The sequence below is a fragment of the Rhinoderma darwinii genome, chromosome 13, assembly GCF_050947455.1.
Source record: "Rhinoderma darwinii isolate aRhiDar2 chromosome 13, aRhiDar2.hap1, whole genome shotgun sequence".
Lineage (NCBI taxonomy): Eukaryota > Metazoa > Chordata > Amphibia > Anura > Rhinodermatidae > Rhinoderma > Rhinoderma darwinii.
Window position 1 is genome coordinate 55,461,259 of NC_134699.1, and position 26,917 is coordinate 55,488,175.

Here is a 26,917-nt window from a genome sequence, read left to right on the forward strand (position 1 = left end):
TGCAACATTATGTTTTCATGTAACCGATACAGGGTGACCATAATAAACATCCTCTGTCCACTTGTACGTATTGCTGACATATATGTACGTATACAGTATATTTGCTATATTATCTTAATAAAAGTTGAGTTTTATGTCGTCATCGCACTACCTCTTCCAAGATACACCTAGGCGCTGGGCCGCCTCCCGTGCACTCCCGAAGTTGTAAATAGGGTAACAGTAATAATGGGGGCTCCAAGGTAAAAATGGAATGGGTACATAATAATTCAGTTTTTTCTATCTGCCTTAGGATAACTTTGTTACTGATGGAATCTTCTAACAATAGCAACTTGTGTTTTCGTTATTTATCATTACATCACCATAGTTGGGGCTATCTATCTGTCTGTCTATCTCATATCTATCTATCTGTCTGTCTATCTCATATCTATCTATCTATCTATCTCATATCTATCTATCTCATATGTATCTATCTCATATCTATCTATCTATCTCCTATCTATCTATCTATCTATCTATCTATCTAATATTTATGTATTAATATATCGATCTATATGTATATCCATCTATTTGATATGTTTTACATATATTTACTAGGTCAGACATCATGAAAATTGTGTCTTCTATCTATCTATCTATCTCATATCTCTATCTATCTATCTATCTATCTATCTATCTATCTATCTATCTATCTATCTATCTATCTATCTATCTATCTATCTATCTATCTATCTATCTGTAATGACGTGGGTGGGGAGACAGACAAGTGAGCCCTAATCTACCCACCACTCAGTCCCTGCCTACTTGCAACGACCCGCCCTAGGCGACAGGGTACAACTGGGCGACGGTCCCTACGCTCAATAAGTGCACGACAGACAAACAGACAAGGGTACACAGAGCTAGGGGGAGAAACGGGCAGTGCCCACGGCAACACCGTGAGCAACAAGAGAAGTGAACAAGCCGAGTAAAACCAGGAGAGTACGAGGTGCCAAACGCAGAGCAGAAGAGTAGTAAACAAGCCGGGGTCAATATGAAGCAAGGACAATAGTACAAGAAGCTGCAGCAGGGCCAGGAAACCAAACGAGAAGAATCACAAGCAAAGGAGGAACAGGAAAGGCAGGTATAAATAGACAGAGGGCGGGAGCTAGCTCCGTCTGGCAAGGCTGTGATAGGTTCTCCCACTCCTAAGCCTGCCACCCTGAGTGGTGGAAGATGGAGTCAGTCTCACAGACATAGAAGCAGGTGCAGACTGATTATCTATGGACGTTAACCCCGAAGCTGTGCCTGGCAGACCCTTTACACTATCTATCTATCTATCTATCTATCTATCTATCTCATATCTATCTATCTCATATCTATCTATCTCATATCTATCTATCTCATATCTATCTCTCTATCTATCTATCTATCTATCTATCTATCTATCTATGTTTTAATATATCGATCTATATGTATATCCATCTATTTGATATGTTTTACATATATTTACTAGGTCAGACATCATGAAAATTGTCTTCTTATGAATTGTTCTTTAAGCAGACAAACCTGGTACTGACTCTACATGCCAAAGTAAACATTATTATTATTACATGAAATGAGAACAGCCTACCCTTTTTCATTAAATAACATATTACTTACAGTCACAGAATAAGCATGTCAGCCTGAGTTCTTCATCAAGACTTAAACAAGACTATAAAAACATTCATCAATTTATACCTTCTCCAAACACGGAAAATTACCTCGAATTAATCAATCATATTACTCTCCATAAATCAAGTGTACAGCCAGCAAAATGAATTAATTCTGACGCAAGAATATTTACAGGGTTACACTTACATTAACAAAAAGGCAAATTGATTGAAAAGAAAAAGAAAAATATATATATATAAAGTTTTACTTCAATGTATTGTGCGAGGAGGAAACTTATGACATTTATCGGGATCAGAATTAACTTTTTGAAACCATAGGTCTGTAATAGTGTAGAAGGCGTTAATGAGCCTCATCATGTCCATTTATGATGTTTCCGCCTCGGAAACTTAATTATTTAATTGAACAATAAAATGGAGGAAAATGAACTTTAGGACCTACCTCTACACACGTGGTGTACCTTTTATACTTACCACAAATGGCCAAAAACAGAATAATTTTGCAGACAATATGCCCTTCATTGATGATTGTTATGGCTATAGCACAAAATCAGGTCCAGTAAATCAAAATTGATTAAATGATTTAATCTAATCAGCAAATTAGCAAATGTTTTAATATATTGATTTTTTTTAATGATCACATTAGTGTAATTGTGCGAAATGCCGGCTGTAAATATTCGCCCACATTTGCTGTGCTCTGTGCTGAACTAACATAAATTTGCGTCCATTCTTCTGCTGTCGATTGTGTCCCCCAAAAGGTCCCCAACACCCGGATCTGGAGATTACTAACAGTCTCTGGTCCTGGTGACATCATTGGGACCTGAGTGGTTCTCACATCATGGCACCCGCAGGAAAGTTTGTTGCTGCAACAAATGTTCCTGGGGTCTGCACTGTATATAAAAAAAAAATCTTGATGTCTTCAGTCAAAGTGAGATCTAAGAAAAGATTATATACATATATTTGGCATCATCTTTACAGAAAAATGAGGGGATACATTTTTGGGTTAAATATTGTTAATTGAACTAAATACCTTAGAAAAAACATAGAAAATAATGGGTTTTTTTCCCATCTTTCCCTATGTAAATTTTACAAAATAAAAAAACTCACCTCGTTTGGAAAAATTAGAAAATAATTTTTGAAAAAAAAAATAACATCCAGATGTTACATGTAAGCAAAAGGGATGTTTTATAATTCCCTTCACTCCTTAGGCATCATGCACACTGCCATGGCCAGGGAATTGACTCTTAACGCATTTAATACACAGAGTCAAGATAAAGATGGCTACATCTGTATATCAAATTCTTATACTCCCTTGTATTTTTCTTTCCCGGTCCGCTACAGAATTAGTTGTGCATGCTGTCACAGGAAGGTTGCATTAAAACTCTGCACCCCAGTGCTGCAAACCAACAGTGCGGACCACTAAGTCCTCGTGCTGCCCGAATATTGAATATTGACAACTATGTTCACAGCGAACACTAATTCATTTTTTATTTTATTTTTTTCAAAATTGCAGTTCACTTTTTCTGCTACAAAGAAAAGTTCATCAACCTGTATTGCCGCCTGTCTGGCATAGTAGAGCTGGACTCCTTAATTTCCCAGCAGGCTTTGCGAGAAGCAATTACAGATGATGAAGTTGGAGCTGCAAAGCAAAGACACCAGCAAGTCTTGGACTATATACAGGTAAGATCAGAGGAGTCCAGATAATGAAATAGTGTGGACATTTTATCTTTTTGGTTTTTACCTGTGGTGTTTCTTTATTATAAATAATTATTACATAGTATAATATTAAATTTGTCCAATAAAATCAAAGAAGATGATCAAAGAATTTTTTTATTCTAATGAATCGAATAGTAGTTGGTGACTAGTGGCTTTTTAGAAACATATGATTACAGTTTAAGGGTAGGAACACACTGGCCGTATACACCGGGGATTTTCCGCAGAGAAAAAAAATAAGCTTTTTTTTTTTTTTTGTTGATGTAAAATGAATCAAAAGGTTAAACTTACCCCCGGCCATAGTCATGGCGACACGCCCCTCTGTTATAAGAGCAGTCCGGCCTCCTGGGATGACGTTTCATCCCATTTGATAGCTGCAGCGATCACAGGGAGTACATCCCAGGAGGACGGGCTGCGCTCAGAGGAGAGGGTGGCGAGAGGCATCGCCATGACAACGCGTTGATGGGGAGTATGAACTTTTTTTTCTTTTTTATACGTGCAGTATTTTCGTGAAGGAAATGGTGCCCGAATAACTACACGACAATTCCCTGCAGAATTTGTTCCGGCCCATCCATTGCACCACGTGACCACTCTTCTTTGTGGACCGGCAGTCAGTCTCTCTGGTTTTCCGGGTGCCATCAGTGCCAAATTTTTCCCTATATAATGTGCACTCTGGAAATTATAGAGTCAAAATACTACATCTTGTTGATAGGTATAGCTGTTATTGGGCTTGTTGACCTCATTAGTATGTTGTTTTCAACGGTTTCCTTCCCAAAGTGCCCATCTTAGAGGGAATACTGTCCCCCACTTGTCTGTATTTATCTTGCTGGAGTGATGACATGTTCCATTGGCATGTGACTTCTCCAGCCAATCACTGGCCGCAGAGGACACGGGCTGGACATATTGACGTGACCGCTGCGGCCATTGTTCGACTAGAGTGATCACAAGTCGCTTTGGTGTGTCATAGCCTCAGAGTGACGAGGGACCACTGGACCAGCAGAAGTGGAGGAAGATTTAAAAGGTGAGTATGGACTTTTTTCCTTATGTTAGCAACTTTAAAGCCTGGAGAACCCCTTTAAGAATTCAGTTGAATCAACCAGACATGTTTCTTCGGGAAAGTTTCACAGTATGGAATCTAGTTGGTCACAACTCTTTAAAATAAGATATAGCTTATGGAAAGATGGCAGTAGAATATGTCTAGTTTATGCTGTTCACTGAGAAAGTAATTGCATTGTTTTAACTTCATTGTCAATCCTAAGGCCAATATATCCCATGCTACATTGAAATTTTTCTTCTTTCTGATTCAATGTACTCAACTTTAACTCGCTGATGGGTTAAGGTCCTCTTGCACGGCCCGACATTGGCGGCGTAAACGAGTGCCGGTCAACAGGACAGCTCGTTGATCAGCGCTCATTTGCTCCTTTCATAAGGAGCTATGTATGGGGAGGATCAATCGTTATTCCGATCGCTCGTCCCCATATATTTCTATCATGTCGGCAGGGAGATGTGCTGTCGACAACGATAATATTTTTTGGCTGCATGAACGATACAATCAGCCGATGAATGAGCGTTTGCCCCTTCATCGGCTGATCGTTGCCCTGTTTTCTGTGAACGCCCATTTGCTCGATAATTGGCCAGTATAAAAGGGCCTTTACTGTGGTTAAAACTGAAATGTTTGGGTCCAACAAAAAAAATTGGTTTGATTTGATAACGAGGAGCTTAATCTACAGACGAAAGAAAAACCTTGTCATTAAATTGTAACTTCCTCATTGCTCATTATGTCATTTTGAGAGTAATGAAACAATTAGATATCTGCTTCGGTTTTCATTTTTACATTTATTTCCTTAATTTCACCACTTGATAGAACTCTCCTGGGTTTCTTCCAGATAACGATATTAATAGAATTGTTTGAATCGAGAAGTAAGTTTAAAAGTTATTTTTGGAGCATTCCAGAGACATTTATTTTTTTATTAGGCACATGCTAGTTATACCAAATGTAGGAATACTAAATGCCAAATGTAGTAATAAAAATAAAAAATATAAAATATAAAAATAAAAAATAATAATGGTCTTAAAAAAAGAAAAAAGTTTGGCAATAATTTCCATTAATACACAATTATGAATCATGGAGTTGTTTAGTTTTACACTTTAATAACACTCTAAAAGAATGTGGATTTTAACCTCATATTATCACCTGAGCTTAGAGCATTGGTATACACATGCCTATTAGATTTTAGGTTTACAGCACGCCCTCCCCGCTGGCTTGCATTCATTCTCAGGTCCAAAATACATTACGAGAAACACACTCGACTGTGTTTTATTGGCACTTTTCAGCACGTCTCGGATGGTTAAAATCACTTGGCCTTTGACTCTGTGCCTCCCAGCCTACCCGAGGCATGGGTAAACAGCTTAATAAAAGGCATCCTGTCATGTCTTATTACTTAACAATAGCATCATTATCCAAGATATATGCAAAAGCCACCACATCTTAATTAAATAAATTTGTGAGTCTACAAGTGGGAGAAAAAAAGAACACAGGGCTAACAGTATTTTAACGTATACGTGTATTTTTATATCTATTTTTGCATAAACATAGACAGTCAGCCCACATAAAAAAAATTGGCTACAAAGAGTGCACAGAAATTATTCTTGTTGATATTGATCAAATTAGCTTAAATAAATGAAAAAATAATAACTATGATTATTTTTATTAATATTATTCTTATTTTTATTAAATGTGGTAAGACTAAAATAGCAATATGACCATTAGAGAAATATCTTTTTACAGGACCCCTATTATTTGGCATTATTAAAAATGTTTTAAAAAAAATACTAACCATATAATCCATAATCTAGCATTAGGTACCCACCCCCATGGTCCTACATTTTCAACCCAGATGAGAAATGCTGGAGGGGTATATGAATATAAAGTACACTACCGGCACTACTCATTGGGGCCTCGTGCACACGACCATAGTTCTCATCCATAATTACGGATCGGGAATTACAGGTGATATTGCGGACCCCATCATTTCTATAGGCCACTGACACCCTTCCGTATATTTACTGATGTGTGTCCAGACCGTAGAAATGATTTGCAAAATATAGAACATGTACTATTCTTGTTACGGCACGGACTCGCCCATAAAAGTCTATGGGTGCTTCTTCAAGTGCAGACAGCAATGGATGTGTATCGGTCGCTGCGGATCTGTATTTTGGGGACAGTAAATACGGTCACGTGCATGATGCAAGAGTGACAATGCCGAATCTCCACAAGAGCATAGCTATCTGGCATTATCATCATCCGGTAGTACTAACTGCTACCAAGCAATGGCCGTAGCATATTCAAGAGTCGTTTAATGGAGAGCAAGGCTGAACAGTTAATGCAAAACAAAATGGGACATCAGAGTTTCCCTTTAAATGCTATGTACACATTTTTAGGTATTTTTCCCAACTGGGACTGCAATCTCATGGGTGAATATATCTTAATAATGGTATTCAACAGTAGAAGAAACGTCACGGCATCAACGTTTGTTCTACTGTTGTAGATATTTACATGCTTTTGTGCTGACCTGGTCGCTAAGCACCCTGTGGGCAAATGTTTTAGCAGAGTCTACTATCAAGTAGAATTGCCGAGGTAAGAATAATATTTCAGCTGAGTCTATCAAGTGGAATTGCCAAGGAACTAAACTCCGTGAAGGTGTAATGCCGTGTCCGGTACCGAGCAGTGCTAGCCTTTTCCCGTCTACCTATGAATATAGCTTAATAATGATATTCACTTTTTGGCACTATTAAAATATCTATAACATTATTTTTAAAAAATCTGTATTAAATACGTTTTTGTTTTTTTTGTGCAGCGTGTGCCACACATGATGATTACTAAAATGCTGCCTGCATCAAATCTGTCATGCGTACGACAGTATTTACTATGCCAGATCTGCAAGTTTTTTTTTATTTACACAAAAAGTTCTTCAGCTCTCCATGCCGCTTTCGAAGACGATATAGAAAACGGCTAAATCTGGCATTAGGTCTATTTAAAACTCTTGCCAGTGCTATTTTCTTGCCATTTTTTTTTTATACTTACTGTACACGAGTGTTTCATTTCTCAAATACCTAACAAGGACAATTTTCTCCTATGACATTTTAATTCATGATGCCTTTTGTCTTTTAATATGTGCCTTTGCTTTGCAGATTCTAGGCAGTAGATATCCTGATTTAACTGCTTATCATGGTCCACAAATAGGCACAGAATATCTCTTAGCTGATTATAAGATTGCCCTGGGTTTCATGCTAATAAAAAGCAGCTGTACTATACCTTGTAAGGAATAAATCATCTGTGCAGACCACAGTGATCTTCAGCACTGACCACAAACCACAGGAACATGTGTGTGATCATACATTAAAACTGTACAACAGTCATTCCACAAACCGCACATTACAGAGAGCAGTGAAAGGCTATGTAAATATGGTATAGTTATGAAAATCAAGGACCAGAAATACCAAAAGAGAACATTTCTCAGTCTGTGTATATACAAATGGTGTCAGAAATAGAAATTTATAATATTTGATTGTCTAAGATTTCCGGCAGGTAGACGATGCGCCAAATTTATCACAGTGACGCATGCTACATGTTAAATTTTGTACCAAAAAGGATTATCAGTGTAGTCACTGCAGTATTTGAGTACATCCGCTAATATACATTCCGGTCCCCATTCGCGCCTCCTCGGGTATAGGAAGTCTAGTTGCACAGTTTTCTTTGATGACGATACGACTCTCCGTCATGTGACTGGCCCCGCTGTATTCGGAGTTCAAAAGTGACGCCCAATATGGCTGTACTTCCTGTTGTCATTTCGGCAAACTGAATAGAAAAATATTAATAGCTCTGTAAGAAAAATAGACCGTATTGACCTTGTGACAATCGTTCTAACTTCTAATATAGTATAACAATTAAAGACTCCTGACATAAATAGTTACGCAAATGCGATGGGTATGAACCATTGCCGTTTCCTCCATGAGGCGAAATGAGCATCTGCAGTGTTTCACACCGCCCTCTCCCCCCAGCCAGGAGGCGGCTGAAGGTGATGTCTGGTCATTCTTCCGTTGCTCCGGTGAAGGACCCGGAAGGCGTAAGTAACGGCACAGCGTGATCTCACGAGATCACGCTGTGCTGTGACAAAAGCTGGACGTGAATTAGGGTGGATTCACACGAATGTGGTTTTCGTCCGTGCAGCCCGCGTGGTTTTCACGCTGGTCGCACGGACCTATAGAGGTCTATGGGGCAGTGCAGACAGTCCGTGAGTTTTGCGCAGCATAAGTCCGCTGCGTAAAACTCACGACATGTTCTATATGTAGGCATTTTTCGCGTATCACGCACCCATTGAAGTCAATGGGTGCGTGAAAATCACGCGCACCCCACGGAAGCCCTTCCGTGGGACGCGCGTTATTCGCGTAACAACAGTAAAAGAATGAATGTAAACAGAAAATCACCACGTGCTTTTCTGTTTACAAACATCCAAACGGAGTGTCATAAAGATGGCGGCTGCGCGAAAAGCACGCAGCCGCGCATCCATATGAACAGGACACATGGAGCTGTCACGCTGCTGCCACGTGCGCAAAATGCATGCGTTTTGTGCGGGCGCAGAACGCTCACGTTCATCTGAATCCGCACTTAAGAGAAGTGTATGACACTGCTTGTTAAGCATCATACACTTTTCTTTAAAACGCCCACTTGGTTAAAGTAAAAAAAACGCCCAGTTGGGCTTTAGCAAAAAATTTGCGTAAATGTTAAAATGCTCATAACTTTGTCACTAATAAACATTTTTTCTTTTTAAAAACACCGTATTTATCTACAACACAGCACCTATTAGATTAGGTAGGAGATAGGGAAGTATAAAACTGGTGACAGAGCCTCTTTAAGCCGCCAGAAGGAGCAGAGTTCAGCAGGATAACTGGACGGAGCTTACAACATCGAAGGCAGGGCTTTTTTTAAGCCGGAGATTTCACTCTCTTGACTGCTTTGATTTGACAGTGGTCAACAAGCGTTATTGTCCGGGCAAGGGACGGTTTTTCATACTGATGACCTATCCACAGGATAAGTCATCAATATATGATCGGTGTGGGTCCGCGTGTCGGACCCCCACCGATCAGCTGCTCTGGCTGCAGATGGCTCCGATTACAGTATAGTGGCCGTGCTGCAGTACTGTGAATAGGAGCAGAGTTGCAGTTCTGAAGCATGGCCGCTATACAGTGTACGGAGACATCTGCTTGCGACATCGGCCACTGCATAACTTCGGAGCTGTGAGTGTGAGAGGCGCATATGCGGCATGAGTCCTGAGTGTATGCGGCGTGTATCCAATGTCTGAGTGGGGCATTTAAGGCACGTGTCCAGGGTGTGAGTGATGTGTGTGGCATGTGTCCAGCATGAGTTGTGTATGTGCGGCATATGGCCAGATTGTGTGACATGTGTCTCGTGTATGGTTTGTCTAGGTGACGCACATGCAGTTTTTTTTTATCATTATTTATAAATGAATAATAATATTATTTTGTTGGCATTAAAGGGAGAGAGGCCCAAACACATTTCTTGCACAGGTGCCCTATGCTGTATGTGTTCGTCCGTGGGACTGGAGGGACAGAGGGAATCTGGCGTATGGTGCCGCCGAGCTGCTCCAGACAGTGGAGCGGACGGACTGCTGGTACATATTTGCCACTGGAGGGGAGCCTATTGAGCAGACATCAGGGCGTTTTAATAATTATGAATCAGAATTAATCCCTGGCCATAAATACTGCTCTGTCTTCCACTCTTCTTCCCTCAGGGACAGAGTGGTGCAGTAGTAAAGAGTTTAAAACATTTATCTGGCAGCAGGAAAAGTTATTAAAAAAACCACCAAACAATACACACCTGTTAAATCCCCCGCAGCTTGAGCATCAATGCTCCGGTGGTCCCTTCTAGTCTTCGTTTATTTCTTGAAGTGATGATATTCTGTACCTCCATGTAACCCGCGGCATCCAGTCACTGGCCTTATTGGTGACGTGTCCTACTTGCTAGCATCACTACTGTCCAGTGTTTAGCTGTATTGGTTAGGGGGATGTGCGGCTTGTCGACGCTCCAGGAAAATATACAAAGACTGGCGGGAACAACCAGATCATCCGTGTTGGAGTGGCAGGGGATTTAACAGGTGAGTATTGTTTTATTTCTATTTTAGAACATTTCCTGCTGTCCGATAGATATATTAGCTCTCGGACAACCCTTTTGAATTTTGGTTTCGATTTATAAGTCTGAGTGATCAAATAGCGGTTGGCTATCTGGATTTTCTACTTTTGACTACCTGGATTTTTATGGGGGTGCATCATTTCAGTTCTTGCATTAGGCAGCAGAAAAGCTAGAATCATCCCTGATGTAAGCATTGTATTCACGTGTACCTGTCAGAACAACATGCATCCAGAATTCTTGGAAGAGGGGGTGGAGAAGGTGACCTGGGTGCCAGGAGGGGGGGCAGGGCAGCATATTGAATCTTTGCCAAGGGTGAAGAAAAGCCTAGTTAAAACTGAAATAGGGCAAAAATAAAGTGAAACATCTTAAAATTACAGCATACAACATTTTACCCTTCAAAAAAACTTTTTTCAATGGGTGCTAGGTCTGACCTGGCGTTTTCAATAATTGTTGCACACGATTTACTTTTCAAAATTTAGCCACAAAAACAAGCAGAAAACTGGTGGAAAAAGAAGGAAAATATGAATGATCTTTAAATATTTGGAAAATTACCACACAATAGCAATAAAAACAAATATATCATAGAGTGACTTAAAGGAACGTTCCAGTCAAAACTAATAAACTGGGACAGGTTTCCTACTCTGAGTCTAAAAAATTTCCAAAAATTTGGCCGCAATTTTGATGCTTGCACCTTACGAGATACCTTTTAAAAGTGTTCAGAACAGGGGGCATGAGTTAGCGAGTCAGTGGGTGTGGCTTGTCGGAAAGTACGTCAAATCAAAAGTGGTATAAGGAAGAGAAAAAAGTGTATAACAAGTCCTGCAAGATGCGCCAAAATGAGCATGCAGCATGTGGGCACCACTGTGTAAATTTGGTGCATTTTGTGCCTGCCTGGACTTCGTTATTGCTCTCTAACTATAAGACCGCATTAGTAAATGTGGCACACTGCATTATGATTAGTGCAGAGAGGGCAATGTGAGATTCAAAGAAAACCAATAAGATTAGTCATGCAACGCGACCTCTGGCCCGGGACTAGGCATAACACTGTGTATCAGCTTTTTCCTGTATGTTCTTTTAATCATTCTCCACTCCGTCACCGATTAAGTTAAATAAGTATATATTGAAAAATTATATTTTAATTATGGCTGAATATGTTTAAGACCGCAGACTAGTAAAGTAGCAGAAGCTTCATTGCTCAGATGATGAACAATAACTAAGCTATCAAGTAATAATTTTTTTTTTAATTACTTTTGTAAGAGGAATTTTTCCAAAGTAGATTTTATCTGGGTAGATGCTCTTTTACCTGTTACTTATTACAATACTAAGGAACATACTTAGGAACCATTAATATTTTGCAGCAAACAGATGAAATTTGGCGCGAAATGAGATGGATCATGGATGCTCTTCAGTATGCAAGATATAAACAACCGGTAGCTGGATTGCCAATCACAAGATTTCTTGACCTCTCAGAAGAACAAAGTCAGAAGAAAAATAATTCCACATCCTCACACCTAGACTGTCTGCCGTCCCCTTCGCCATCACCAGAGCTGCATCGGAAGAAGACCGCAAGTGGTAAGATTCCTGTCAAACGTGGCCATGTGCAGTGTTCCTACCTAACCTAGTCTACATTTTTTGCTAATTGTAATTCGAAATACTATGTAAAATTCAGATTTCTCCAAAATCACTAGCTAATGCACTCTCTGGCTCGATACTACAATACTACTCAGTCCATAGCAAAGCCTTTTAGATGAAATTGATGCAAAGAAATTAATTTTATGGGGGGGGACATTCAGGCTTTACCCTTACTTAGGGTCATTTAGCTCAGCATATGTGTCTCAATCACATAATATTTTTTTCTTGCTGTAATGGATTTCATCTCATCATGCACTGACTTCCTGCTAAGCTTGTGGTGAGCTTGTGCTCCTTCACAGAAGCCAATCAACACAGGCAGAGCTGCATGGAAAGGGACAAAGCAGTAACTTGAGCCAATAGATTTCAGACTCAGTTTCTCCTTCGCTCATGGAGCAAAGCTAGAATCTCTGATCATAGCTGTGTTCAAAAGCAGCTAGGCACCCAATACTATGGAAAATAAAGCTTCCCTAGGTCTTGTGCCTGAGGGGCCTAAGTGCCTCGCGCCACATAAGAATACACCAGTATTATAATTGCCACTTGGCAGGGGGGGCTGTTACAAATTGTGCATTATGGCCCAAGAGCTTCATGTTACACCTTTGTCCATACTAAAGAAAAAACATGCAATAAATGGCGGCCAGATACAATATAGAAATGAAGCACTTGCTTGTACTATATTAAAGGGTAACTAAACTTTAAAAAAAACTTCTGACATGTCAGAAGTTTTGATCAATGGGGGTCTGAGCACTGAGAAGAAGCGAAGAAGCAGAAGCGCTCGGGTGATGGGTAAACTGCTTCGTTTCTGCTCGGTTTTCAGTGGAAAGCCGAGCAATTGGTGTGCGGGCTCAATATAAAGTCTACAAGCCCGTACTCCAATTGTTTGGCTTTCCGAGAAAAGCTAAAAAGAAATGAAGTGGCTTAGTGCTCATCCGATCGCTTCTGCCTCTTAGTTTTAGCGATTGTTGGGGGTCTCAGTGCTCGGACCCCCAACGATCAAAACTTCTGACAAGCCACTATGACATGTCAGAAGTTTTTTGAACGTGTAGTTACCCTTTAAACGACCTTGTGTTTGAATAAATAATGCTTCGTGATCATTACCCCACAGGTTATGGCTGGCACCAAGTGAAAGATGTTTTGAATAATTTTGGCAACTCGTGGCTTTTATGGTTTCCGCTAAATTTCAGGCCACATGATTGCCATGGCTTCTTTTGAAACGATGTCCTAGAGTAGAGACACTTATTCCATCGTATATCTTTTTTTATTTTGACCTGACATTTTATGAATGAATTAAATCTGATTTATACAGTAGCAGTTTACAGAGCATAGACCTTAATCCACTAATTTCCCTCGAATCTCCCATCTCATACAGCAATACACTAATGAAGAATAACAGTGGGTAGCTGTAGTGTATACAGTCAATGTTACAAGCTTCGCCACTTCAAAGAAGCCCAATTTACCACTAAGTCAGTTTAACCAGAAAACCACTAAATGAAAACCCTCTCATCTAAGCAGTTCCAGACAGGTGGTGGAATAAGTGTGAGTACAATCAACTCATTTTTGATGTCTATGGTTTGGAGCAGAGCATGAAAAAGGGCCAATTTATCTTAGAAGCCGAAATAATACCCCTTGGAACTGCTTCAGTGACCTACTTTAATTCAAGAAGAAGTAACTTGGGCTCCTCGTAAAGAATAGGGGTTTGCTTATTTACATTTCAGGAAAAGTTGGGATTTATGCGTCGTTGGTACATGGTTCTATGCACCTCAAGTTGTTTGCTTTTGCTTTGCTTGATGTGGTTTAAATAGGTCACTTGATTTAGCTGTAAATGTTCTGGAGGTTTGTGGTATATTTTATTCTCTCCTTTTCTTTTCTATGTAAAGACTTGTCTTGTTTTTTCTTTGTACTTTTATATTCAATCGAGTGATAGGAAAGCAAAGAAACGCAAGCATTTACAAAACATTATGCCAATAAATGACTAACCAAGAAAATAGTATATTAGACATTCTCTACTTTTATTTTTTTTTTTTTAAATGTAATATTTTAAGGCGTACATACTGTTGAAATGGGACCAACCAGGGCTCTAGTCAGCCAGGGCTCTTTAAATCTCATTTGATGGACTTACTGTGGCGCTGCTACCGATTACACCGTTTTTGGCAAGAAATATTAGCCCGTTTGTCTTTGTGTTTTGAGATTGAAGTTGCTGCAGATCCTGTGATATGTATTTTAGGGTCAGATCTAGGTTTAGTTGGTCAGGCCGAGTTGAAAAAAATTGTTTTATTGGGCATTCTTCTGGCAAAAAATGAATATTTCAAAACGGTAAATGTCAGAAACCTCCTGTGGTTTCTTCTTTGGTTTGTCTCATGAATAAGGTTTCTATTGTAGATCCGGTTCGGGACCCAGGGCTGGTCTTAGGTTTAATGGCGACCTATGCGGGATGCTCTATTGTTGCTCTCCACCAATTAAAAATTAAAGGGCTTGTGCCATAAAACACATGTATCCCCTATCCCCAGCGATACGGAGAACGTCCCCCATGAGTAGCTTAGGACTTCCGGGTTCTGTGTCCAGATTGTGTGTCAGCCAGCTCCATAGAAAATAATGGCGCGCCGGTCACCCATTAATTTCTATGGAGCTGCCGGACACACAAGCCGCACACAGAACCCGAAAGTCCCAAGCTTCTCATGGGGTACGTTCCCAGTTCTCCTTATCGCTGGGGGTACCTGTGGATAGGGGATACATGTGTTTTGTGGCAGAACCCCTTTAACCACATTTGTAGACATGCACATACTGGAACATATATACTGTACATACATAAAGACATATACAGGCAAATATATATACACATACACATAGGTAATTATATACGGACATACACACAGGAGACCTGTATACACACACAAATATGTATACCACAGATAACACACAGTGATAACTCTCTGAGTACAGATAATGTAGTGGATGTTACCTGCAGTCCTATGTAACACCAAAGATATCACACTCTGATACCCACACAGGCACCCACATACACATACACACACATATACACACACACATATACATACACACACACACACACACACACACACACACGTATGGATATATATATATATATATATATATATATATATATATATATATATATATATATATACACTCACACACACAAAAATATACACACACAGAGACATACACATACAGACACATATATAGTCACACCGGCACATAGACACACATACTGGAACATATACGCACAGACACATACACACAGAGACGTACAGACATACATAGGCACTTACCATCTCTCCTTGCTTCTTGCAGTTACGGGCTGTGGGCGGAGCATCTTCCTCTGCTCTTGCTGCCTCTGCTTCCCTTGTGTGTGTAACGAGGAGCACAGAACAGAGTCCAAACAGTCTTCCCAGTGGCCCCTGTGCACTCGCACAGGTTGCATACCCCTAAGGCCGGCTCTGTCGGGACCCTGGTCTTTTTAACAAAAACTGGAAGATTTGGGCAACACAATTTTTGAAGTAGATTGGAATAAACATGTTTTTGTATCTATTTATTTTTCCTCTGGCTGTTGTAGTGGGTGGGTTTGGGTGTATGGAAACTTTTGTATATTGTGTTGCCATGTATATTGATAAAGTTCATGATTTTTGTTATCTATTTTTATCAAATTAAAAGGAATATAATATGTAAAAACAAAAAAGACAGGGTTCTTAGGAGTGGAAACATAACTTTACTGAAATCTCATCCATAGTACAGTATATACTACAATGTCAAAGCATTTCTAGTGTGCATCAGTATTAAAATATAGAAGCCCTTTAAATAATAATTAAAGGGGTTGTCCACAAACGGACGACTGATGACCTATCCACCGGATAGGTCATCAGTACATGATCTGTGGGGGTCCAACCCCCCGACCCCGCACCGATCAACTGCTCTGGCTGCCTACGTGCACCGGACGTCAATCGCAGAAGCCGATGGCTCCGGTCATGGAATAGCGGCCGAGCTGCAGTACTGTTCAACTGAATAGGAGCAGAGCTGCAGTTTGGCAGCACGGCTGCTATGTAATGTATGGAGCCAACTGCTTCTGGCTCTGTACATTGTGCAATAACATCTGCTTTACTGTGTAGACAATTTATCCTGCAGGCAACCGGACCAGCTGATCGGTTCGGGGTCCGGTTGTCGGACTCGCATCGATGATATACTGATGACCTATCCGGTGGATAGGTCATCAGTTGTCCGGTAGTGGACAACCTTATTAAAATCCTGATATAGTGGAGCAATAATAACATCGAACATATATTAAAATTGCTTCTTCAACAATTCATGTTTTGGGACTTCAAACCATATTTCAACCTTGTACCTAGAAATGAAAATGAAAGTCATTTGTAAAAAGTTTCCTTTCATTGCCCTATATATTTGAACAAAGTAGGAAGGCAGAAAACATTTATTTTCTTAAGACATAAGAATGAATGAAGCACTGCCAGGAAACTGCTCTAAGGTGACAGCTGTTCTATTTCTTCCTTCCTACACTGATCATATAGATCAGTGCAGGAACGGGAAGTCTTATGTTATTAACCTATCCGTATCGGGGCTTTGGATAGCATACCACTGAACACCAGGGACAATTTCCACAAAACTTCTGGATACCAGGAACACAAGCAAGACGTGCATAATAGCGGATAGGCCACTAGGCTACTAGATATCAAAGGAGGTCTTGGGGAATTCAACAAGTTGTCCCCGAATCAAATAAGAATTTTTCAATTGAAATTATTTTTCAAAAATGTTCCTGTGTTTAGATATTTCTGTTACATTCTTGTTATCTCACCCACTGGAGTTGTTTTTATTCTCACAGAACGTTCACCTAATGTGTTCAGTGCTTGTGAGAAGAAGCTGTGTCTAGTGCGACAATTTTTATTCACAATATCAGGAAACGTATACACGGGTGATGAAGTGATTCTTGCTATTGCGCAGGCCAGCCAATAAGAATCTGCACACTAGATGTGGCTTGGGACTGAGCTACTGGATATGTGCCGTTAGGTGAACATTCTGAAATGGAATGAACGTCGTCCGCATCGGACCGGGGTCCCTTGGGCCCATTAGAGGGAATGATTCTGAGGGCCCACCCACCACCTCTACAGAATATGTGCACATCCACTTGTTATTATTGTACACATAGAAAAGCATCATCAATAAATTCTATTAGGTTAACTGTGAATCATCCCATAAGAAATAGACCCTAGTGATAAGTGTTTGACTTCTAAGTCAGCACCAAATGGGGTTGTCTTCTGCTAGACCTTATGGCGCTTATTATTGGGTCAGAGTCTGGGCCCACCGGAGGATCTTCTGTGGCATTGTCCTTTACCTCTTTATTTGGTATTCTCCCTATTAAATTACATATTTTTTCCAGGATAAATTTAATTCAAAACTCTTAAAAGAAGATGGTTTATAGGAGTTGCTAGTAAAGCAAGTGAATAATTTTTTTTAATATAGAATAGGAAAAAGTTTTCCTTTTAAATATAGAAGGCTTTTACTCTAAAACTTTGGCTTTTACTCTTTTTTACTAAAACTACTTTTTTCATTTCCTGTGGTCTTTTTACCATTTTTTTTCCTAATAGTTATTTGAGAGAGAAGCCCTAACCTATGACTGATAACACATGTCCCTTTTTCAGAAGTGCTACTTGTAAAAAAAAAATAAAAGCCGTGAAACTTGATTTAACAAGTTATTACAGGCTCTAGAAAGTGGAATACTTTTCCCATTGACACATTACACAGCAACAATATGATCCTGATACTTAATCCTTTATACCTATAGCTGTCTGAAAGGCTCCACAGCCCATTAACTCATTTCAGCGTGGGTTCTCTCGACAGAAAAAAAAAATGCTACAGCGTGAAGACAAATAGGAGTTTGCTCGATGCTGAAAAGAGTTTCTGTTTCGCAGACAGATCTCCATTAAGAAGGAACACACTTGGGTAAGGAGCTAAAATCACTCTACAGACAGATGAAGATCTGGGGAAAGGGCTCCGTTAGTAGAAACTCCTGGCAGTCCCCCATTATTTACAGTCTGGGTAAACTGGCCGTAAGGACTCCTTTTTGTTGAGGGTTTTTATAAATTAGTCTTGTTCTAGGCAGTGGAATGGACAATTGTTACTTTTCTTTGTAAAAAAAAAAGAAGCAATAAATACAAATTTTGTCTACATGTCAGACTGTTCTCAGTCAGCAAGTCGGCAAAGTAGTTTATGTCTATACAGTAAAGCAGTTTATCAGTTTTTTAACCCCTTTTTTTTCGCCTCAAAAATTAATTTTGTTTGGCTATTTTTATAATTTTGATATCCCCTTTGTGACACTCAAGGCTTTATTTTTGAAGAGTCCTGGATCCTTTAAATAACATATTTTTGTTCATGTAATCACCATAAAGTATTAGAATATGGAAGAAGATATACCGATAGGAAATTTAGATTGTGCGCCCCAATGGAGACAGTAAGTGACGACCTCTGTATAGTGCTGCGGAGTATGTTGGTGCTATATAAGTAACAGAAATAGATAGATAAATAAATGCATTGTGTATGCTTTATAGTGTTCAGGAAAAGGTGACACAATTTACATGATTTATGTATAAAAAAAAGAGCAAAAACACATCTTCACCATACCAATTTTTAGATCTTCAGTCTTTAACGCCAATGTTGGGTGAAGCCACACAAAAGGGTTGAGAACCACAGCAGCATGCAGTAATGGCAATCGCTTGATTGTCAAGCTGGCTTCTGTTTAACCCCTTAATGACATGCCACGTACATGTATGTGGCAGCCGTCAGGGGAAAGTATGAAACGGGCTAAAGGTATGTTCTCACACAGGATATGCTGCTGATTTTCTGAAACAGAAAATCTGCAGCGGAATCTTAAAAAAAAAACGCTGGTAAGGCTTCATTCACATCTGCGTCAGGGGGTCCATCAGAGCTTTCCGTCAGGGAACCCTTACTGAAACAAACTGGAACCATAGGTTTCCGCTTGCATCACCATTGATTTCAATGGTGACGGATCCGGTGCAAATGGTTTCCGTTTGTCACCATTGTGTAAGGGTTCCGTCGTTATGATGGAATGAATAGCGCAGTCGACTACGGTATTGATTACGTCAAAACGACGGAACACTTGCACAACAGTGACAAATGGAAACCATTTGCACTGGATCCAGCACCATTGAAATCAATGGTGATGCAAACGGAATCCTATGGTTTCCGTTTGTTTCAGATTGGATTCCGTTCATGGGTTTTCCCGACAAAAAGCTCCGAAGGAACCCATGAACGGAGTCCTGAAGCAGATGTGAATGAAGCCTAAGCCAATCACAGAAATCTGCACCAAACAGTGCATTTTACCTGTGGAATTAGTGTTAAACATTGATTATAGCAAAGTATATGGGCACCTGCGTATTTTCAGAGTTTTTTCTGCATTTCCGCTGTGTAAAGGCTGTACAAACCGCAACAACACAAATCTGTTGCAAACTTTATGCTCCCCATTGAACACCCAGCATGTCCACACAGAACCCGCAGCATAAATTGACATACTGTGGAATTGAAGGTCACGTCGCAGAACGCTTTCCACACAACTTTTGTGCATTTTTCCGCAGCGTGGGCATGAGATCTTCTAAATTCACTTTGTTGCTACTGTAAATGCTGCGGAATTTCCGCATATAATTCCGTTGAGGAAATTCCAGAGTTTACACTACATAGGAACCCGATCTTAACGCGCTCCGTACTCAGCGGGTGTCAGCTGTATGATACAGCTGACACCTCACTGTAATGGGCGGAATCAAAGATCACTTTGATTGTGTGTATTAACCACTTAGATGCCGCGGCCAACAGGCTTAATAGAAGCCTGTCAAAATCACAATGTAGTGCAATTCATTAGTATTGAAGTATATAGTGCAAGTGATCCAATGATCAGCGATTCATGACCCGTAGGGGACATAAAAAAAAAGAGTTTTTTAAATGTACAAAAAAAAAAAATCCTATTATTTTTTTTTTTATTCCTCCCCCCCAAATAAAATATATGTAAATGGTAGCGCCACCTCCGTAATAGTTCAAACTATTACAGTATGCATTATTTAACCCGCACAGTGAACTCGGTAAAAAAAAATTATGAAATAAAGCGCCAGAATTGTTTTTTGGTAACCTTAGCTTCCCCCAAAAAATGGAATAAAAAGTGATCAAAACGACATTAAAATAAAATATTTGTAAAAAATAAAAAAGTTTGGGCTTTTGGAAGGTGGGGAGGGAAAAACGAAAATTGGGATGGTCATTAAGAGGTTAAAAAGGGGCTGTCTTAGTGGGACAGCCACTTAAAGAGGCTCTGTCACCAGATTTTGCAACCCCTATCTGCTATTGCAGCAGATAGGCGCTGCAATGTAGATTACAGTAACGTTTTTATTTTAAAAAAACGAGCATTTTTGGCCAAGTTATGACCATTTTTGTAATTATGCAAATGAGGCTTGCAAAAGTCCAAGTGGGTGTGTTTAAAAGTAAAAGTCCAAGTGGGTGTGTATTAGGTGCGTACATCGGGGCGTTTTTAATACTTTTACTAGCTGGGCGCTGTGAAGAGAAGTAACATCCTCTTCTCTTCACAACGCCCAGCTTCTGACAGTGCAGACCTGTGACGTCACTCACAGGTCCTGCATCGTGACGGCCACATCGGCAGCAGAGGCTACAGTTGATTCTGCAGCAGCATCAGCGTTTGCAGGTAAGATCGACTTACCTGCAAACGCTGATGCTGCTGCAGAATCAACTGTAGCCTCTGGTGCCGATGTGGCCGTCACGATGCAGGACCTGTGAGTGACGTCACAGATCTGCACTGTCAGAAGCTGGGCGTTCTGAAGAGAAGAGGATGTTACTTCTCATCAGAGCGCCCAGCTAGTAAAAGTATTAAAAACGCCCCGATGTACGCACATAATACACGCCCACTTGTACTTTTACTTTTCAACACGCCCAGTTGTACTTTTGCAAGCCTCATTTGCATAACTACAAAAATGGTCATAACTTGGCCAAAAATGCTCGTTTTTTTAAAATAAAAACGTTACTGTAATCTACATTGCAGCGCCGATCTGCTGAAATAGCAGATAGGGGCTGCAAAATCTGGTGACAGAGCCTCTTTAAAAGGTCCTTAGCCTTACAGTAGAACATGTATAAAAGAAAGGAAAAAACTATAATATCGTAGAGACATGTGATATAAAGTAGGGATCAAGGAGGCAGACATTTCTGCGAGGGGTTACTGCCTATAATTTAATTACAAGTGCCAGCAATTCTAAAGTTCACACTGCGGCCTCAATTTAGATAATAGAGCATAAGTTTCCCTAGAAGCAGTGGCGTAGCTATAAGGGTCGCAGTTGCGACCGGGCCCCTTAATAAAGTGGTCTCCCTCACCACACTGTCCACTGTGTAGACCCAGCGGCATGATGTCCGCTGAGGGGTCCAAGAGCAGAGGATTGCAGGGTAGAATGTGGGCAGGCTCTCCTGTCTCCCAGGAAGTACCGACGACGTGGCGGGGGGCGGGCGCAGAACTAAGTCAGTCACGCTCGCCCAGGTCATGGCCAGTCAAACATCACTTACCATGCGGTACGCTTAGATACAGGGCCCAGATTACTGTCTGCTGGGCCCCTGTATCTAAGCCTACCATGTGCTAGGCTTAGATACAGGGCCCAGCAGACCATATCACACATTGTCTCTGTATCTAAGCCTACCATGTGTCATACTGTCCGCTGGGCCCTGTATCTAAGCCTACCATGTGTGATATTGTCCACTGGGTTCTGTATCTAAGTCTACCATGTGTTATACTGTCCGCTGGGTCCTGTATCTAAGCCAATCTAGTGTGATACTGTCTGCTGGGCCCCGTATCTAAGCCTATCATGTGGGATACTGTCCCCTGGGCATTGCATCTAGCTTTATCATGTGTTATACTGTTCGCTGGGCCCTGTATTTAAGCCTGCTGTGTGTGATACTGTCAGCTGGGACCTGTATCTAAGCCTATCATGTGTGATACTGTCTGCTGTGCCCTGTAACTAAGCCTCTGGGCATTGCATCCAATCCTTTTGTGTGTGATACTGTCCTCTGAGCCTCTGTATTTAATCCTATCCATAGCAATAGGGGTCGTAGTGCTAGATATGCTGTCTCATACATACATATATATATACATGAAGATTTTTTGGGGGGATACATATATATTGGTGCTACTGCCCCAGCCGTTTTAAGATACTAGCGATGCCCGGTGGCTTCTAGTGCTGCATCGTTGGGTCACTTAGGAGACCCAGGGATGCAACTGAAGGCTGCGGGCCGTCAGCCATGAAGAGAAGTTTGGGGGGGTCCCAAAAACAGCTTTTGCATCCGGGCCCATGAGCCTTTAGCTACGTCCCTGCCTATAAGGATTTGAAGTCCTGTGGATAGGACATCAGTATGAAAAGCGGTCCCGTGCCCGAACAACCCCAGAGTTGATATCATTTATTTGTCATCTGCCTGACAAGCTAAGGCCATGTCCACACTACGTTCATGATCTGCTATTAGCCCATATTGTACCTTTTGTGTGCCTCTAATTTTATGTAGAAGTAATTTTTTCTAACAAACAATAGGGACATGCAGCGTTGCATTCCGTATTACTAAAAGATTCTCCCATACAAACAATGAAGCTAATTTATTAATAGAGACATAATGTAAGGGCCCTTTTACGCAAGCCAATTATCGGGCAAGGATCAGCCGATGAACGAGCAAATGCTCGTGAATTGGTTAATTTAATAGTTTTTGCAGCCGAAAATATTATCGTTGTCGGCAACACATCTTCCTGCCGCCAACATAATAGAAATGTATGGGGACGAGCGATTTGTAGTAACGTGCGCTTGTCCCGATGCATAGCTCCTTTGAAAGGAGCAAACGAGAGCCGATCAACGAGCAGTCACGTTGATCGGTGCTCATTTACACGGCCCACATCGGGCCTAAGAGAGGTTAAAACTAGACAAGACAGGCGGAAAATGCATCAAAATCACAATAGCACATACAGAATCTTCTATTTTTTATGTTTTTGGGTATATTAGACACTTTACCTTTTGCCACCTCATGGCTGGCATATTTTAAACCAATATGTTGCACCCAAGAAAAGGTGTTTACGGTTAATATATTTGCTGCATTTTATGACTTTTTTTTATTTATTTGTTTAGCCACGTCCCTTTTTTTTCTAAACGGTCTAAAACACATAAAAATTTTTGGCGCGCACACATGTACTTGTTTTTGGGAGGGGCACAATTTGTGCTCGATTTCTATAAATCCCCTTTCCTGCTTCTAGGGGAGGATACGGTGGGTCATGTAGATGTGCCGCCGTACATTGTCCGTTTCCCCAGCATTGCCGTATATATGAACCCTTAATTTTATAACCTGTGCAATCGTATGGAAAAGGAAGATATATATATATATATATATATATATATATATATATATATATATATATATATATATATAATTATTTTGCTATATTATTTTCGTTTCTGATATATATAGATACGGCATACATGATTTCATGAACTTTTTTTTAATATACCTCCCTCTGTGTACTCAAGCCGAGTTAAACACTGGAGACACAGATGTAATTCGAAAGATTTATACTCCTGTTGCTGTAAGTCATGGACCCTGTAAAAATGCGCTACTTGGTTTTGTGACTATGCAGGAGGGCCCTGTAGTCGCTTAAGTCCTGTGCGTTCAGCGCACATAGAGACATCATTCAGCCACACACTAAAAATACAGTGGTGCCTTGGGGACGTAGTCTAGGTAGAACAGTGAGCTCCTTCAGGTTTGGTAATGTCCTCCTCGCAACTGCTTCAGGGTTTATTGGACTCCCAGTTACTCAATCCCATCATTGTGGAATTCTAGCAGGATACAGCGTATACATATATATGTGTGTAAGCCCATTTTTTTTTACTAGATGCCTGCCTGAAATCTCTGCGTATTTGTGGTCAAGATGCTTTTGCTGGTGGTGTGAGTCATCATTTTAGTTATAAATAGTTGCAGAGGCGTATTTTCCACAGTTTTCGAAATATTCGGCGTTCGGAGCCACAGGGGTCAAAATTAAGCAAATGAACTATTTAATGACATGACACCTAATAACACTGATGGTATTAAATATGTTTGTATTATTATTAATGCTAATTTAAAAATTCTTGTTTCAGTAAATAAACCCTTCGCTCTATTAATGCCTTTCAGCTGTTCTCATGAAATATTCAGACCCTGAAGAATATATTTCCCCTACCATAACATTACAGTTTACATTAGGAAACCTGACCCCACCTCTGTTTAGAAGCACTTATGAAAATGTACAGTGTTCAGTAGTGTCGCCAGCTTTACTGCAGTTGAAATAGCATGTCAACTGGTATAACACATGGTATATGGCACAGACAGGGGCCCTGTGGACAGGTGAACAAGGTATAAATGTCAGCACTGCCAGCAGAGATTTTGCGTTCTGAACGCAACGTTCTTATAGATTTTTCTCTGTTCGTTCTTTTGAATATCATTTTTAAAATCACTTATCTGAGGGGAATGCCCCTGTAGATAGTTCCCACATAGTGCCATTGCCCACATAGTGCCGCTTCCCACATAGATTGTGCCACAGTGCCCACATAGATTGTGCCCATGTAGATAGTGCCACACACAATGGCCATAATGATAGCGCCACAGTGTCCCCTCTAGATAGTACCCTTACAGTACCACAGTGCCCATGCAGATAGTGCCACACATCCCCTCTGTAGATAGCGTCACACACCCCTGTAGATAGCGCCACACTTTCCCCCCTGTACACAGTGCCACACCCTGTGAATTGCGCTACACCGCCCTGTAGATAGCTCAATTGTGGCTCCCACTAGGAGGGTCGGCAACGTTCTGGCCTGAGGATTCCGCTCCAGGAGGAGCCCCTGATGTCACTATATCTATATATATATATATATATATATATATATATATATATATATATAGTGATGCCATATATATTTACAGCTCCAGGTGCAGAATCCCCGACCAGAGCATTGCCGACGCTCTGGCCGGTGATTCTGCTTTTAGAGGAGCCTCTGACATCAGGTGCTCTCTCTAGGAGCCGAATCCCTGGCTAGAGCGTTGCCTGGATCAGTTTTTAACAGCCGTCTAAAGGATTGATTCCTGAAAAAGGACTATTAAAAACTGATCTATTGAGTTCCATGAGGGTCGTCTGGCCAAAAATAGGAAATGTCCTACTTTTTGAGGGCCAGTATTCACGGGCTGTTAAAAAACTTCCGTGTGACAACAGCCATAGAACTACATTATCAGCAGCATAGCGCCTATTAGATTAGTTAGGACATAGGGAATTAATAAACTAGTGACAGATCCTCTTTAGGCTACTTAAGTGTTTGACTTGTGTATTCACAAATGCAAATATACAAAGTAGATCTTAGTTTCAAGTGCTCTAGTGAAATGTATTTACAGATCAAGTCCTTAAGAATCTTGTTTTCCCTGTCCATTTTTCCGTGTCATGTGAATGTATGCCTAAATGTAAAAGAGAATCCTCCTGTGGTCCTATGAATGTTAGGCCAAATTCAGAGGACCATGCTATACGTCCATGTGACAGCCGTCACACTGACGCATGTATTTCGATTGGGCCGTTCACACGACACAGGAACATGTCCTATTTTGTTCCGTTTTCACGGATCCCTCGATAGACACAAGTCTATGGGGATCCGTGAAAACGGGACCCGCACGGGGGCAACTCATACGTGAAAAATGGTAGTTTTTCACGGCCGAGTTTCCCCACATACGTCTGAATTCGGCCTTAACGTCCTTGGCTCTGTGCCCTAAACCTAATGGCTGACTCGCCGGGCAACAGCAGATTACCAATGACTACTAATTCAGACCATTTTCAGTGTTTACATTTAGAGAGAATTGATGCATAATGATCGCTTATTAACCAAAGTATGACAGCAATATGTCAGCATGCTTTTTATTGCCCCTCTCCTTATTTATAATATTTTATGATGATATATTAGATGTGATCAATAACCGCTAGATCCTGCGTGTCAGAGACCTCTAGGACCAGCATGCACCGAAGCCATCAGTCCAGCAGCCCTGACCAATTCGGCTTTGCCCGCAAGATACAGCTTCTATGCATTCAGGATACATAGAAGCTGTATCCCAAAGAGTAAAAAAAAAAAATAATTTAATAAAAACGTATTTAAAAATTGTTGAGAATCATATACTTTTTTTTTATTTTTTTTAAATTTACTCAACGTTTACATAGACTTTAAAGGGGTTATCCATTCAACAAAAATTGCATTTCTTTAATATATTTATGTGAAACGAAGTAACTTACTAATGTACTTTAATTTAAAATTGCTCGGGACTCCAGCACTGCTCCCTACGTCCATATTTGGTCAATTCAGGGGTTTCCTTTTGCTGGAGTTCCCGAGCAGAGCATCAGCTGATGCTCTGCCTGGGGACTCCAGCACTTCTGCCCTTCTTCAAATATGAGTCAGCACCTCTCGTCCTGGAGACCCGAAATAAGGAAGAGACCTAAAGGCCCTATTACACCGGCCGGTGCAGCGAGCGCCGGTCAACGAGACATCGTTGATCGGCGCTCGTTTACTCCTGTCACACGGAGATATGGATGGGGACGAGCAGTCGTTACTCCCATCGCTCGTTCCTATACATTATCATGCCGGCAGCACGTCAAGGAGATGTGCTG

General features: G+C 40.7%; 1 protein-coding gene across 1 annotated transcript in view; it reads left to right on the plus strand.

The window, feature by feature from the left end:
* Positions 1–26,917, plus strand: part of ANKFN1 (ankyrin repeat and fibronectin type III domain containing 1) — a 278,523-nt gene that overhangs the window by 241,343 nt on the left and 10,263 nt on the right. Inside the window, exons 15-16 of the mRNA XM_075846863.1 lie at positions 3,157–3,323; positions 11,925–12,138. Of these exons, the coding sequence (XP_075702978.1) occupies positions 3,157–3,323; positions 11,925–12,138 (381 nt within the window). The remainder of the gene's footprint in view (positions 1–3,156; positions 3,324–11,924; positions 12,139–26,917) is intronic.